The 17,453-nt window shown below is 40.2% G+C and overlaps 1 protein-coding gene across 1 annotated transcript in view; it reads right to left on the bottom strand.

Annotated features, from left to right (window-relative positions):
- Positions 1-17,453, bottom strand: part of MALT1 (mucosa associated lymphoid tissue lymphoma translocation gene 1) — a 36,637-nt gene that overhangs the window by 17,984 nt on the left and 1,200 nt on the right. The window contains exons 2-8 of the mRNA XM_009882051.1: positions 15,788-15,954; positions 10,248-10,369; positions 8,982-9,132; positions 4,770-4,948; positions 4,078-4,174; positions 3,300-3,332; positions 1,563-1,589 (exon numbers count right to left, since the gene is read on the bottom strand). Of these exons, the coding sequence (XP_009880353.1) occupies positions 1,563-1,589; positions 3,300-3,332; positions 4,078-4,174; positions 4,770-4,948; positions 8,982-9,132; positions 10,248-10,369; positions 15,788-15,954 (776 nt within the window). The remainder of the gene's footprint in view (positions 1-1,562; positions 1,590-3,299; positions 3,333-4,077; positions 4,175-4,769; positions 4,949-8,981; positions 9,133-10,247; positions 10,370-15,787; positions 15,955-17,453) is intronic.

Genomic DNA, 17,453 nt, shown 5'->3' with positions numbered 1-17,453 from the left:
CTTGAAATAGATCAAAAGAGCAGATTGTCAGTAACTACAGTCATAGTTGCCAATGTCCAAAAATGAACTGCATGTTCCATACAGCCAGAGTCTATTGGTACCGCTTTACCTAATAAGTTATTAGTTTAAGAGAAAAATTCTTTTTTTTGTTTTGGTGGGGTTTTGGGGTGTTGTGTTGTTTACCTGATTTCCTTCACCCTCTTCCAGCAAACGCAGCCTAACAAGATATGAATAGCTAGCTCTATCAATTAAGGAAATAATAGATGCCTACAGTACAATTTTGAATCTCACAAACTGTGCATCAGCATTTTCAGTAACACCTGAAACAGTTCATCTTCTCCAAATGAAATGCAGACATGCAAGATGGGGGATGCTTAGCAGGGATGACTATCTGTATGTGAAAATTCTTTTATTTCGTACTTCACAAGGGGATGGTAGAGCCAATGCTCTGCCAAGAGGAACAAGTAAGCAATATGCCAAAGTGGTACACTTTGGTTAACACGTTATGTACCGTAATAGTACCACTTCAGTGACTAAAACTAAGTCTTGACAAAAGTAATAAATCTTTGAAGTCTAACTCAGGAAATTATATGACCTTTGTGATTTGAGATTTTGGGAACACTGTATCAGGGATTATCCCTTATGGAGCACTATTCCAGATCTACATTTCTATAATAAAAATCAAACAGGCTTCAAATCACCTTAGCTCACTCCAATTCAACGTATCATGGGTGACAGCCAGGCACCTTACCTTTTTTTCTCACCTTAATCACCTGACAATGCAGCAACATACTAAAACTTAGAGTCCAAAGAAGCCACAGACAAGAAAGCAAAAGATAATTTCTTATGTATTTGTATAAGTAACATGCAGCATAAGAAGAGCAGCTTTGTGTGATTTAAAAAAAGATAAAAGCAGCCCTATGATTCACTATATTCTTCAAGTTAATGTATTGGAACCAGAAAGCTGTGCCGCTCTTAACGTGGTATCATATTTACGAAGATGATTAGGGGTCTGGACCATCGTCCTTATGAGGGAAGGCTGAGGGACTTGGGTCTTTTTAGACTGGAGAAGAGAAGACTGAGGGGAGATCTTACCAATGCTTATCAATACTTCAAGGGAGGGTGCCAGGGGGATGGGAACAGTCTGTTTCCAGTGGTGCCCAGTGACAGGAAAAGAGGGAACGGGCACAAACATGACCGTAGGAAGCTCCATCTCAACCTGAGGAGGGCCTTCTCTGCTGTGAGGGCGGCAGAGCAGTGGCACAGCCGCCCCGGAGAGGGGGGGGAGTCTCCCACTCTGGAGCCATTCCACACCCGCCTGGACGCCGTCCTGTGCCACTGCTGGAGGTGCCCCTGCTCTGGCAGGGGGTGGCACTGGGGGAGCTCCAGAGGGCCCTTCCAACCCTGACCAGTCTGGGATTCTGTGATCTGCCCCTATTAAATCCCCAGTTATAAATACATCCAAATAATGTAAACTATATACTGTAACCCAGCTAGGCTTCAGTGATTTGTAACATAAAATGAAGATGTGAAATTAAAGTGTTTCAAAAATTATCACTTACCTGGTTTTTGAAGATCACTTAGATCTTCTGTGAAGAAATACACCAATAAAACCATCGTTTAAACAAGAAGCAAAAAATATATTTTTATTAATAAAAATATAATTAAGTGTCATGCCATTATTAATAGAAGCTGAACATTAGAAAACAAGCTATCTTTCTAAAATACTTGTGGCTTTGCATTTCTGTAAATCTAACCTTTCATATGTTTATTCCACATGCAGAGAAGAGAAAATGCTACATCAGTATACTAAGCTATGCCTGACATAGCATTATAATATAGTAGATCTCAAAACAAAGGGAGAAACACATACTACACCTCGATCCCATAGGCATGCAAGCAGCTTGAATGAATACGGAACAAGATGTCAGAATCACCCTTCTGAAAAATAGATGCTTGAAGGACTGCTGAAAAAGCAACATCCTGAGCAAGAAATCTTACTTTGTAAAACCATGTGTATTCAGAAAGACTTCAGATACAATTTTCAAACATTCTAAGTTACCACAGGTTTCACCTAATTATTGTGAGAACCCTTGAAACTATGGAAAAGAGAAATCCTTTATCTGAAGCAGCAGAGGTCTCTCGGAGCAGGCCTGCTCCATGCAGCGGAGCCCTAGGCAGGCCTCTTGACACAAAAGCAGGCTCATCTCTCCATGCGGGAGACTGTAGTGACCCGCGGTGACACTACTGTAGGTGTTAATGGAGATTAGTAGCATCCAGGTGTGACACTGCATCCAAGTAAACTGTCGCTTGGGTGTAGACCCCCACAGATAACACAGTGGTTATCTTCTGCTTTAAAGGGTAGTTAAATTACAGGTAACTAGGAGGCTTTTGCATAGCACTCCATCGGGTAATGCAGACACCCTCAAGCCAGAAAAGATGTGAAGGTTCAAAGAGACGATCGATCTCGGAAGCTATGCCATCAAAGAGGCTGACACCAAAATGCGTGTCACTTGTATATTCCAGTGAGTGACAGTACACAATTCCCTCACAACATTAACCTTTAACAAAAGGGCTAAAAAGGAACATCGGCTCTGGTTAAACTTCAAACAAGAAATGTTGCAGAGCTGTTTAATTCCAAGAAGAATCTACGATTCTATGAAAAAACGGGGTAGAGAGTAATTTATTGTACTTTGCAAATGCATTGGGTTTTTTTATTGTTGGTAGGTAAGCTGGGGGAGGCTGCTGTAAGCAGCCTCACAGCTTTATATATGACCCCTATGATGTAAATATTACAGACTTTTTGATGCTCAGTAATCAAGGGATGGTATCAACATCCAAGGTCACAATACACTTCTTCCTACCCATCGCAGCAACGCAAAGGAGAACAGAAACACCTCTTGCAGACACAGAGCCAGTTCCACTGTCAGCTCTATCAGCTCTCTAAGGTCACCCAGGTTCCTAAACATCTTCAGCTTTTCTTGCAAGGATGTTGCCTCCTGAGCCCAGCCAAAGAAATCTCAAGGTCTTTAGATTTCACTAGAAACTGTAAGCACAGGACACAAAAACAGTGCCAAAAGCAATCAACTTTGAATGCTACAGAAGAAAAAAGCAGCTTGGTTTTTCTCCTTGTCAAGGCAAAGAGCAGAGAAGCACATGCAGAAGGAATGCTGCATCACAGTGTTCCAAAATAGACTGAAGCTCTTAACCCACGCATGCTTTTCAGCAACACATTCAACAATCCGTCACCCTCATCATTAATTTTTAAAAATCGATTCACAACTAAAGATTTACTTTACCTTCTGTGCACTCCACTGCCATAGCTTTCCTTCCTTGTGTTTTAAGGTGGGGGGAAAAATTGGAAGACAATTGCTCTCAGTTATGAGAGTTAGCACGCAAAGTGGAAGATAAAGGTAACTTCCAAGCTTCTCTACAATCTGGCTCATTTTTTAGCAGTATAAATCTGCACTGACCGCAACACCATATAGTAGTTATTACTAAAACTCAGGAGTACTAAACTAGAATATTCCTTAGGATAGGAAAAAACTTTTCATATGAATTATGCAATAGTGTTCCCAGATATATCTGAAAGCTATACAAACAGATCATCTTCTCTTTAGTTCACTGCAAATACATGCACACACACTAAACCCTGTTATATTCATTTATTCTGCATGCTATGAATAATCTTACCTGTCCTGATCGCTGAAGGAGTCAGCGTGTAAAAGTTCACATCCCAAACAAGGGTTAAACTGTTTTTCAGTTGTGAAAAAAACATGAAGAAATCAGCTTGCAATCTGCTGACAAGCCATGTACCTGCTAGCAATGTCCAAAAGTGGTAGCAATTCTATGCTGGTTACCATAAAAACCCCAAGCAGTTTGCAACTGATAAAGCTCTAAAATTCCATTTGCTGCAAGCAGGCACAGCTATTTTAACAAACAGATAAACTAAAAAAAACCAGAAGGCTATATGCTTGGCTTAATACTGAAAGCTTCAAAAATAAATTCTAATGATAGGGAAGAAAGTAATAATTGAAATTGATCAACTGACCTATATCAAACACAAAAACTCCTTACCTATGACAACTTCTATCTTCTCGCTGTCCTGATCTTCCCGATCATTGTATACACGACACCAATATGTCCCCTGATGTTCCACATCCACGTAAGTTACCTAAACAAACATCATCACAGTCATCTTCCCAGACCCCAAAACAGTATCTGTATCAGTTTCATTTAGGCCCACAAGCAAGAAAGAGCAAAAACTGAAAGCAAAGCCTAAACAAATCCAAAAGCTCATTCTTCAGTAAGCTGGACAGCACGTGTTCTAGAAATGCTTTCAAGAATTGAAGGAGGAATGCAAATCCACCTCACAGGCTTGAGATGCATTAAGCACTGAATGCAACCGCTTGTACAAACCAGAGTGCTTTGCAGTGCGGGACAGAAGAGAAGTTTTCACTTTTACTGATACTTAATATTTGTTATGTCAATACATCACACTAATCCAAAATACACTACAGCCTTCCACCCCATCACTACAATCTGGAACACATTTGGGATTAAAATCATGCACCTGAAAGCCTCAGAACACTATGGGCACGTGAGGAACAACAGAATAGGAGCGCAACTTACAGCGTGCACTTCCATAAGAGGTTATCAAAGCTATGAAGAAGTTATTTTCTTCAAGGAAAGATATGTGGTAAACTATATGATAAGTTAAAGTTGGTTAGACATTAGTTCCCCAAGGCAGGCACTTTGCAGTAACTTACCATGTAGACATTTTTGCTCCCATTTGCCAAAGGAAATCCATTTCTGAACCACTGGTAATGAGGAATTGGGTTTCCAACAGCTCTGCATTCTAGTACCAAAGCATCCCCCACTGTCAGGTTTTGTGGCTGAGGCTGAATACAAATGCGCAACTTGTTTTCGGGCAAACCAATTAAGCTCCCTTAAAAAAACCCAAACAAATAGGAAGAAAAAAGGAAAAGAAAAAAAAGTGAGACAATCTAACCACATACAGACTAACAACAATTGACAACATCTGGCCACATCTTCCTGTAACTACACCAGACTGTTTTAATAGCTACGAAATTAAGTTACTTGTCCTTTAAGAGTATGCTAAAAATGAGTAGCAACAGCTTTCCATTTCTTCAGCTGAAAAGTAAAACAGGAATGTATGTTAAATATACCCCAGAAGTAAAAAAAAAAAAAAAGAAGCAAAGCCCTCTGCATTATTTGTTCCTGCCCTGAGGATTATAAAGGCTCTAGAGAAAGGAGCAAGTACGAAGAAGAGTGCCTACCGAAGGCTGGACTGAGGATCCAATTTGTGTGCAAGTGTACGCAGGAATAAGAATTTAAAACTTAAAATCAATTAGTTTTAGCATATCCCTATTCTTCTAATTCTACACTGAGCATCAAATCTTACGGTAAGTATACTAAAGAACCCCAAAGCTAAAAATGCTTAACAAACATGAGCTACTGACATGTCCCCATGTAGAAATGTCTTTGGGGTAGAAACCTATTCGGAAACCCCTAAATGCATTAAAAGCTTATTAAGCGGCTGTAACGTGCGTTGCTATAAATCATAAAGTTTAGTGAAACTAAGTGTTGAAATTCATTTTTAAAACATCCACTACACGCACGAGTGCTCCGCTGAAAAGGTTTCTGATCTCTGCGTGCTGAGCAATTGATTAACTGACAGATTCTACAGCAAGCCCAGACTGACTTGTAAAGGTCACACCAGTGATCTCTCATCTCAGTTGCAAGGTCACTCATCTTTACTTTTAGACTACGTATGTAGACATGTTTTGTCATCAGAACTATTCATGACTGACAATTAGGGGACGATGACATTTCCTTTGCATAGTAAAACAGAAGGAGACAGTGATACAGATATCTCTGTTCTAGTAGTGTCTGAGCTTCTTGGTGTGTTATAGACTTGTATTTCAGAGACTTTACAAACAGATGTTTCAAATTTATGATCAACGTTGACTAGCACTTTTAAAAGAAAGCTGTATTCCCTAATCCAGACTTGATACTGGCAAAGAGATTGACAGATGCCTGAGCAAATATTCTGTTCCATGGCCACTACTGTACAGCATTTCAAATACAGAACCCCTGGCTTATCATGTTCTCTATCAACTTCTATAATAGGGTGTTTGTTTGTTTGTTTGTTTTTCTTACAAAGAGCTTTGTTTTCTGTAACTTTTATCACAGACAAGATTTTTATATGTCAAAATAAACTTTACTCACTTTCACTTAGCTGTTTACAAAACCTTCTCCCTCCCTGCTTCCCTCTCAATGTTTCATTCAACAAAACGTAAAGAATCAACTGCCCTTTACAGCAGAAAGACAGAAGTAAAATAAGATGGAAAGGAACTGCTGTTGCCATCAAATGAAACAGGATTAGTCTTTAAGACAAAGAACACGAAAGTTACAGACAGTGAAAGAGAACATGAGATTGAAAGATACATGCTTTCTGTCTCCAGTGTGACTCCTTACCTGCCATCTCTTTTACAGGCCCTCCTTGGTACAGCCTGTTGTACCACTCACAAAATACACTAACAAGCCTGTAGCAGTATCTTTCAGAATTGTGTCTGGCTGCCTCACTGATCACAAGCTCACAAGACAGCTATGAAAGACAGCTTTTACAGAATGAAGAATGGTCAAGCTCTCGTTAAACAGCTCTGAAAAGATAGGAGGAAAAAAAAAAAAATCTAAAAAAAAGAAAGCAACCAAGGGAGCAGAAAAAGAAAAAAGACAGTCAGCAGCTGAAAAAGATTTCAAACCTAGTCAACATTTGCAGAAATGGTACTGTCAGTGTCACCCACTTCAACTGAAACACCACTAATCCCAGGCCAAGTGTTACAGGAGACAGAGAGCATTCCTTCAGTGCAAGCACTACATACTCTTTTGAGGTTTGTTTGTAAGGACCCTAAGTGGGAAAGTTATAGGAAGGAGCACTCCATCCTGCCCCTCATCCTTTTACTCATCCCCAAGACCGAAACACAACAAAATTCACTTCCACTATGGTTCCTGGTTGGCCAAGAGTCATGGAACGTAAAGCAAGGCACTGGTCTGTGGACACTTGCTGCTCTTTAGTCACCAAAACTTTTGCAAAGTGTGAAACAATATACTCCTATTTTTCTCAGATTTTTTGGTTTTTTTAAGTAGTCATTACAAGCTTATTCATCTCAGCTTCCTGGTATAATCAGCAAGATCTAAAACTGCAGGTTTCTGACTGAATAGTACCTGAAGTAGGAGCAAAGGAAAAGCAGAAGAAATCATTGCTGAGACAAGGGACTGAGAATATGTTTGTGATTAAGATGTAAAAAGGTCACCTCAAATGACATTGCAATAGCTTTTGATCTTTTACTGGAAGATCAGTTCTCTCTCTTTTCCCGACATGAATAATTTTTATATGTGGGATGCAAGTGGAAAACACCTTTGACTGGCGACATAAGACAAAATACGTACTCTTCACAGTCTCAAGACTGTCTCACTCATCTTTAGGCCAATAGCAAGCAAGTCCAACCTATTTAATTCAGAAGTTTATAAAAGGGTTTAGTGCAAGAGTTAATGCCTATCTAATGCAACTGACTATTCTGTAAACAAAAAAAACCAAAACAACAAACCCAAAACCTAAACACACTAGAAAACGAAAAGACACCACTCTAGCAACCTCAGGAAACTGGAAATAAATGCAGTGTGTTAATATACTAGATCCAAGAAGTAAAGAAAATCTTGGAAATTTATGGTCTACTAACAAATTCCAGTACTAGCTGGATACTATTGACTAGACAGCTATTTAAACTTACTTGCTTTCTGCTATTATTCCATTCTCCTCACACTTCTTCCACTTCCATGCTTCCCTCATGTATGCTGCAGATGGAGATTAACCCTCCACTGAAGCAGAGGTATCTTCAAGCCACTGCCATAAACTCATATAGACTTACATTGGTACAGCTGAGTTACTATGGCTTTTCCTATGCAGGTAACAGACTTTGCCTGTTCGCTGACCATTTATAAAACCCAGAAAGATGCAAGTCACACCAAAAAGACTCAGTTCAACTCATGTGTTTCTTCCTCTCATAAGTTTATTTCAGTAAATGGTTGGCACGTTTTCACTATTACCTGGGTTGGTTATATGAAGTTGAAAAGATCGCATTAGCAAACATATATTCCGCAACAGACATATCCATGGACCCCCAGCCTCTCTCTCTTTCCCCCAGGGTGTTCTGGAAAATAAAGAATGTGCTGGGCTTTGACCAATTTATCTGTCCTGGCTGGTCCACTTCTAAGATTGTGATAGCCTATTATGATCTGAAAAAGGGACACCTATCACTCTGCTACCTGCCAAACCTTATTCCAGACCTCAGTCCTGTTTCCTCAGAGTGCAGTTAACTTTCTTTCCATTCACAGTATCTAGGTTTCCTAAAGTGTCCAGGCCTCCAGCATGCATGTGCTCTTCTGTAGTTTACTGTTTTGACTTTCTAGGTAAGATAGGACTTCTTTCTAGGAATGCAGAGAACCTCAGTAAATTCTCCTTTATGCAAATACCTTTCTTTCAGACTGGCAGCACACAGATGAAGAGGAAACAAACAGTTCTGGACATGCCAGAGGCCATGGGGCAGACATTCAGAATAGACTGTATGTGTTCAGCTGTATGTGTTCAGTCACTAGCAAGTTACAACAAGAGGTAAATAGGTAAACAAGAGTTAAAGAATTGCTTTTCTGGTACAAGAATCCTCTAAGCATTAAAAGGTTCTGAGACTGTGTATGTTTTCCATCTATCTATTCTTACCCACCACTGTGGAACTTCATTTCTCTTCTGCTTTTGTGACCGGTACAAGAACCCAATAATTGGATACTGCATTTTTAACTGGGCCTCTTTCACATCTGTGCAAGATAGCAGTGGGGACCCAAGTTCCCCTAAGAAGTGGAAAGACAGACTTCCAGAAGACAATGTTTTTGTCACTCACCATGAGATGTACCCTGGAGATCACAAACTTCAAGTCGTGCCCACCGACTGAACACGAAGGAAGATTCGCTGTTCACCCGACAGATGTAAAAGCCAGCATCGTTTACATTCACCGGATTCAAAACCAGCTCTGGAGAATTACCATGGGGAATCTGAATTACAGGTGAACCAAGAAATATTTAAATTTAGATTGATTTAATCTAAACCGGGATCAAACATTAGAATATTTATTTCAACGTCCATAACACCAGCCTCAACTCCTTCACGTACTTGAAACTTTTGGATGAGAGTCTTGTTCTACGTATTTAGAAGCTCAGAGAGAGGCTTTCTTCCAAGAGTAATTCATATGCCTCTATTTAAGACAATTCTGAGCTTTTAAGGCAGTTGAACAGCTCTTCCTGAAATTAATATTTTTTACCTTTCTCCACAAATAACTTGGAATAATTTCTTAAGCACTACTGCATCCAGCATGAGTGTTACGTTCAGCTCTAGTCTTAAGATACATTCAACTATGACCAGGAAACTGTAACATCCTTTCACAGAAAAATAATTTTTAACTACATCTATATTTTAACTGCAATGAGCAGGAAATGACTGTAATTGTATTTTTTAAGCCATGTTTTGGATGATCTAGATAAACTTTTAGAAAGGTGCAGAAAATTAGTTTCAGTCCTAACAGCAATTTAAAATACCATAAACTTACTGTATTTTTGAAAATAGTACTTACAGTAAAATAACATTAAGAAAAAAGTGTATTCATCTTGTAGAACCATAACCAGGACCAGAAATATGGGCATAAGCACTGCCACTCAAATCCCAGAGATACCAGCTCACATGCATTCTGGTATTTTACTGAAGAAGTCTGTGGCACCACTGAGTTCAGGCCTTCAACTGTTCATTCTTAGGAAACCAGTTTCCATCTGTCCAATACCAACACTGACTGGCATTTGTTCCACTGTGGTAGTTTCTCAGTACCCTTTGTTAAACTTCTTGGTAGCCTGGGAGACAACTAAACTTGCAGTTTCCTTACTGTCACATTCCAAGATTAGCCTCCAAGGATGAAGTGGTCTGAATATAAAGACCCACCTTATTGTTTTAGCACATTGATAGGGTCATTAGGCAACATATCTTAATCTTCTATTAGTATATATAGCAATCATCTCTCCTTGTAAATAAGAGTAACAGTCTTAAAAAAAAAGTATAATCCAAAATCATTACCTATTCTTGTCACTACTTAAAACCCCCTATATTCTGTATCAACTATTACCTCTTTTTCCTGTTTGAACCACTGGTAATGCACAAATGGATGTCCTGTTGCCCAACAACACAGCTTGACGACCTGACCAGAGAGTACTGCTTGAGAGTCTGGCTGTACAACAATCTTTATACCTTCAGAAAAGAATTTACACATAGGAAAGTTATTAAGAATTACAATTCCACAATTTAAATTTGTATTTAAATTGTCCTTTGAGCAAAGGAAGTTTCTGTCATTAAATATACTTGAAAATAATTTGTTTGTACTGTGCATACATGCAGTTTCAATTAGTTATATGACTTTAACACATTCAAAATTGTCTTGCATTACACAAAAACCATGCTTAAATTGATCAGTACTCTACAGAGTCTATCAATAATTTAAAGTCGATCATTCAGACATGTTAACTTTAGGATATCCTTGCTTTCTACTCACTAAAGCAAGTAATACTTCCAACGCCATCACAGATCCCTTCTGGGAAAGGTATTCCCAGTTTGAAGAGTTTGTTCACTCCCAACAATTTGAGTTGTTAATCTTCAGATTAAGATTAAACACAGTCCGAGGGATGGATCAAAACAGTAAGGGTTAGTTTAACTACAACACAGTGCATTTTTCTACTATTTCTCACGCAACCTTATCAGCTGAAACACTGGTTTCAACTTTATGCCTTTGACTCCTGTAGAACACAGTGCTGTTTTCTTTCGCCAGTCTGCAAGGTAAAATTTTCCACTTCAAATTTTACCTTGCCAGGCAATAGCATGAGCGAAATTCTGACACCGGTTTGATATGATCCAGTTGTTTTCTTAACCTCGACCATTCTAGAGATCTAGTTACAGCATGACCCCAAACACAGATCTACTGGTATAACCAAGGTCATCAGAAGAAGAGGGCGGGGGGGAAGTCAACTGCAGAACAGAAAGTTTAACCTCACATTGCTGTCAAAAAATACATGGACCTATGACTAGGGTGTTCAGCAACACTGAGCTGATAAGCCAGCAAATATCATTAGTTTAAAGCATTATTTGCTATGGATGGTAAAAAGCATTTAACAACCCCAGTTGTTGTTATGATGACTAGTTGCTACAATACTAGCATTGTGGGTTAATCCCAGCGGGCCAATAAGCACCACACAGTCCCCCACCAGTGGGACAGGGGAAGAGGGAAAGGAAGAATAAACCCAAGAAAACTTGGAAGTCAAAATAAAACAAAGAAACAAAAAATAGTAATAATCATTGTTTAATAAGTGAAGGATGAGTGGAAAAATAGGGAAGAAAACAAAACAAGTGAGGCAAAGGCAACCACTCACCACCTCCCACGGGCAGACAGGTGCCCAGCCAGTTCCCAAGCAAAAGATGGCTAGGTCCTCCAAAACTCCCTCCTTGTTCCCTTTTATTGCTGAGCATGATGTTATAGGGTATGGAACATCTCTTTGGTTAGTTTTTTTAGTCAGTTCTGCCAGACTGTGTCACCTCCCAGCCTACCGCACACCCCAAACGTATTCACTGCAGGGACAGAGCGAGAAACAGAGAAGACTCTGATGCTGTGCAAACACTGTTCAGCAAAAGCTAGAATATTGGTGCATTAGCAGTACTGATTTGGCCAAAAATCTAACACACAGCACCACATGAGCTGCTATGAAGAAAATTAACTCTATCCCAGCTAGGCCCTCTACAACTTGTTACAGAAAAAGCACAGAAATAGTGAACAGTACAGAGGCACTTCTTCACCATTTCGTTACTCTCAGAAATGAATAATCAGATACAAAATAGGTATACATACTACAATCTTTCTTTGGAGTTAGTCTAATTTCCCTGTTTTGGGAGAAAGTAGTTCCTTCTTTATAGTTTAATGAAAACACACTGCAGAAGTGGAAAGTGTACTCTGGTACAGAAGCAGTATTCCAGATTGCTGAAGGAATAATCTTACAGAACAGTACAGAGTAAACCAGAAGCTGTATAAAAAAATAGCTGCAAAGAGATCGCAAATACCCTGCTACAAGACTACAGAGTATAATTTGTTCCAAGCCTTCTTATTACACTCTGCCAGGAGTTTTCTTTTTGTCTGCTTTTTTCCCCTTCACGTGTTTAACAGCTTAGTCCCACATCAGAACTTTTTCCTAACAGAGAATGTTTGAGGAAAGAAACCCTAACAATTTGATCAACAGGCTGAAACCTGAGCAGAAACCCATGTGGCCAACAGACTGAAACAGAGATTATGTGACATTTAAAAATCACGTAATTTTTCTCTGGCAGGGAAGTGGGCTATATTGACTTCCTCCACGCACAATTTTATTCTGAAATAGCTGATCACACAGGCAGCTACTCCAAAGTAGCTACAGGACACGAAAATTCCCTGCCTTTCTTTCTCTAAAATAACTTCCCTCTATGCCATAGCCCTAAAGATCACTACCTCAGTTCCTCATTTAAGACTTCCTCTGCTGTTCTTCATAGTTAAAGGGAGTGTGTTAAGCACAGTTTTTGAGCATCACTATCACCTAACATTAACCAAGACAAATCTCCTGATTTGCATCACTAACATCTCTTAAAGTAGTTGAGAATAGCAAATTCTCTGAAAGATTAGTATTTTGCACTCCTTGGAAGTATTACAAACAACTTCTAAGAAATCTGATTCATAATTTCTTCACAGTTTCATTTATTTTCCTGCAATTCATTCAGCACTATGCTACTTCCTGCAAGCACCACAAAATTCAATGGTTCAAAAAGAAAACCTGGCTCAATTTTTTGAATGATTACAAAGATACACAAATATTTCTTCGATTTTCCTTGGAAAATGCAAAGCTCAAATCTTACCATCCAGGATGGCAAACTGACATTTATGGTTACCAGACTTTGAAACAGGCAGTGCAAATCAAATAGTCTTGATCTTAACTATAATCCAACTGTTACATTCCTGGTAAACATTTTCAGTCATTTCTGGAAACTCGGCCTCAATTAATCACATTCAGACTGAAGTGCCTAAACCGCTGCAGTAAGAGCCTGCAGAGGAAAAACACCTCTTTGGGCTTGTTTCAATCACCACAACTCAGTAAGGCTGCACACAGACTAGACTTTAATACCACAAATTGCGTATTAAGCCTTTTTCCTTCTTAGCCTGGGAGAAAGCTCGTCACATTTCATCCATTTCCAGCAAGTTCACAACAAGACAAGATCAAAAAATGGAAGACAAAGGACAGAGAGGTGACTCAAGGAACAAGATGCCTAGGCTTTCTCACTACCAAAAAGGAGACATTCCAAAGTTACTACTAATAATAATTTGTGTCTTTATAGGAAGATGATCTTCTGTGGAGTTAACCCAATGTGACGGGCAAGTCTCTGACAGACAAACGAGGTCTGGAACTTGGTTCTGGGAGTCTATGATTCTCCAAGAGATCCCTTGTACTGCTGCAAATGGTTGCAAGTTGTGCCAGGGAAGGTTTAGATTGGATATTAGGAAAAAATTCTTCACCCAAAGGATTAACAAGCATTGGAACAGGCTGTTCAGGGAAGTGGTTGAGTCACCATCCCTGGAGACACTTAAAGGACGTGTAGATGTGGCGCTTATGGACTCAATGATCTTAAAGGTCTTTTCCAACCCAAATGCTTCTTCTGTGATTCTATAAACAAAGTCCCAGTTTGTAACAATACACCCCTGCCATAAAGGTACTGAAGTAGTATCACTGCCAAAACGGACCACTAAGCAGCATTATTATGTGCACTCATTAGCCCAGTACACTCATAGGCTCACAAAGGTTTGTGTCTTTGGAACTGCACCAACTAAGCTTATAGAAAACAGTCTAATAAACCAGTATGACAGCCACAGAGGTCTTACATTAAACAATCCCATTCCTAAAGGAACTTGAGCAACACTTAAGCTCTTTTTGGTGTATTAGAACAAACGGGCAGTTATGAATTTGTCCTTTGACTTCAAGCATCAACCACCCCTGAATATTTAAATAAACTCACAGCAAACATCAGGGACTACCACTTCTTTTTAAATAGTTTAAAATTCTTTTTGACCTAAACTTTCTTCAAATACCCTTTGCTTTGTTTTCTCTTGGTTCCAGTTTCTCAGCCCCTATGAAACCACCCAGTGGTCGAAGGAGGAGGCTGAACCCATTCTATCACAGATTATAATGTTCTGCAACAGATTAATTTGTAACAGGACCATCTCTGCGGTTCCAAGAGGTCTTGACAAAAGTCCGCTTATTGGCTGGGTCTCCTCAATACAAGGATATCTTACCTATCTATCCAGTTCCCTAACTGATACCACCACCTCACAATTCTGCAATGTAGCAAGTTCCTGTTTTACATAATGAAGACTAAATCCTGGGTATTTCAAAAATGTAACTCGACTGACAGCCACACAAAAATCCTCAATTCAGCGGTGGTGATACTCGAGATGATCACAGATCAAGCAAGCACAACATTTTGGCTCAGTGCAGGCACAGTGTAGCACAAATATGAACCAGGACCATTCTTGTTTTCAGTCCCCACCCTGTAACCGCCTCATGGAGAACAATAAAAAGGAACAGGCATTCAGAGTGCAGGACAGCATACTACTGCCTATGCCTCCACTCTTGCCCCTGTGAGCACAATCCACTCACACTGCTAGAACACCAATTCCCCTCTCCCTGCCAAGCCTACAGTGGTATATACTTCAGCTAGACGAAGTAAATCAATCACATGTAAATCAATCACACGTCATTCAACACACCATGGTCCTCCTGGTACAGCAAGAAGCAGCAGCCTTAACTAGATGAAACAGCCACAAAGCATTGCTATAATTTACTTGAAAAGCATCAAGGTTGTCTTATCAATGGTTCTCAGCCCATGGCTTCTTTTCTCAGACTGTCCAGAGAATAGGACAGCTATCAGTATGGCAAGGAGCTTGCTAGTCTCATTTTCACTCCCTGCTCTGAAGAGAAGCTTTTGTAACTTCCCAGTAGGCTGAATTTCACCACATCCTGAAGGAGGAGGACAGAAAAAAGGGCCCTGATTTTACCCATGCATTCCCTTGCGTTGCTCCACTTCTAGACTTTTTGTGAAGAAGCTGAATGTGTTAGCAGAAAACAATCTAGTTCTATCCTAAGTTTGTCTGTTTTCCTGTCCAATTAGCTAGTCAGACTGGATCCAATAGGCACCAGAACTGGCACTAATTGGACCCTTCCCCTTCAATTAGAGTAAGCTATGAAATGCAGTTAATGAAACCTGTAGCCCAAACAGATGGCTGACAACACTACTTGTCTTTCTAGGTCAACCACTTCAGTTCTATAAGCATCTCCCAAAGGCATAACTTGACAGAGAACCCAAGTCGGCAGAGGGAATGACAGCACCTGTCATATCCATGCAGCCAAGTCCAAGTCTACAACAATACTGCATTAAGCCTGCTTATCTACTTGGCTTACTTTTAATCTCAGAATCATATGAGCCAATTACTATGGTAATCACATAAATACCAATTACTAGATGTTTTTACTTACTGTAGAAAACAAATACTCCAGTGTCTCGAGTGTAAAACACACAGCTGCAGTGAAAGCACAAACCAGAACTGACCTGAATGGCTGAGACACTGGAGAGCCTCCGTATGCTCCAGGGCCTGCAAGAACTCCACAAGCTCCACCACAGTGCAACCCCGATCTCCCAGTAGTTTCAGGAGACTCCAGCTGGGACTTCCTTCTGGCTCCAGCACTTTGAGGGAACACTGTTCTAAATCCAGAGGGCTACAAAATAAGATGTGGCATAGACCTTCTTAGTACTTTTTCCTCAGAAAAGAGCCAAGTTAAAAATAACTTGTAGACAAAAGATTTAAACAAGATTAAAAAAAAAAAAAAAAAAGATGAGATGGGAAATTCCTTGCTGATTTGGACATGTTTGCAGTATTTCCTTCAAGTTTCAGGAGTTCAGAGGTTATACAGTGACACCTCTATAGACAGAAAGCGGTATTAGTGAGTTGCATGCTACAAAACAAGAGATGCTTGTACCTAACAATTCTAACCAAATACATTAAGAAATCTTCTAATTTTCACTTTTTAAAGTCTCAGCAGAGAAGCAAGCACAGCACCTTTCATTTTCACGTGCCTAATTCAGAAGCGGTAAAGAGTGAGTCAGAATCTAACTTGAAAGTCCAGGAAGACTTTGATTTTCAGAGTAGTTGTTAAGACAAGCGACTGCTGCAGCTTAACCGATACACACATGTACTGCCACAGTGCAGTTAACTGCTCCAGTAAGTTCATCTGCAGGTATAAACATGCATAGTTTTAAATTTTGGTGTTAAGCTTTCATGCACTTTCAATCACAGCAGACTAAAATAACACAGATAACAAGGAAATGAATACAGCTATGGAAAGGTAATGCAAGTTTATGTATTCCCACTAGAAAGATTCACCCATGCTTCTTTCACTAAATCACAGTGCCGTGCAAACCTGGAGGCAAGATATTTTTACTTATCACATAGACTTTCATAGTATTTTACTGAATAATACACAGAAATGAACAAAGAACCAGGCCCTACAGAGGGGTCACATTGTAGTCCTCGGGTTCTATTTCCCTATGTTAATATTAACACAGTCATAAGAGAGAAAGGACAGATCTTCATAACGTACATTCCATGCTGCACTTGAAATGCCTCATTTTTTGAGATACTACCCTCTCAACAAAATCTTGAAGAGCCACAGGAAGTAAAATGATGAGGAAGCGATCTAGAGAACGGGACCTAGGCATAAAGAGTTGAAGAAAATGAATGCGTTTACCCTAATACAGACAAGAGGAGCTATAGGCAACAGCCAACAAACGTTTTCCATGTTCGCTGTCTTACAGCAAGCAGTCGGCTACCCTCACACTGAGGAAAGCCAGGTGAGGTACATGGGGATGCTTTCGAACTACCGCGGTGGCAAAGCGAAACACCACAGTACTTCCACCATGTTACTTCTTCACTGTAAGCCCTGGCGTGGGACTAAGCAAACATCTCCTAGAGATGGGCTACGCATCCTCCATGCTGCCCGCCCCAGCGCAGGGGCTTTGGCAAGGGGACGGCTGCTCCTTCCTTCGCACAGACGAAGCCCGTGTCTGCGGGGAGGGACAGCACTGCCAGGGCGGGCCGGGTAATTCGGGGTTCGGGTAGATGCGGCAACAAAACACCCGCAGCACTCAGCTCCCGGACAAACTCACGGAGGAGCCGGCGGGCAAAGAGGAAACCCACACCTGCCTCCCCCGCGCTACC

This window comes from Charadrius vociferus, unplaced genomic scaffold, assembly GCF_000708025.1.
Source record: "Charadrius vociferus isolate BGI_N301 unplaced genomic scaffold, ASM70802v2 scaffold743, whole genome shotgun sequence".
Lineage (NCBI taxonomy): Eukaryota > Metazoa > Chordata > Aves > Charadriiformes > Charadriidae > Charadrius > Charadrius vociferus.
This window is presented reverse-complemented; position numbering and strand designations above follow the sequence as displayed.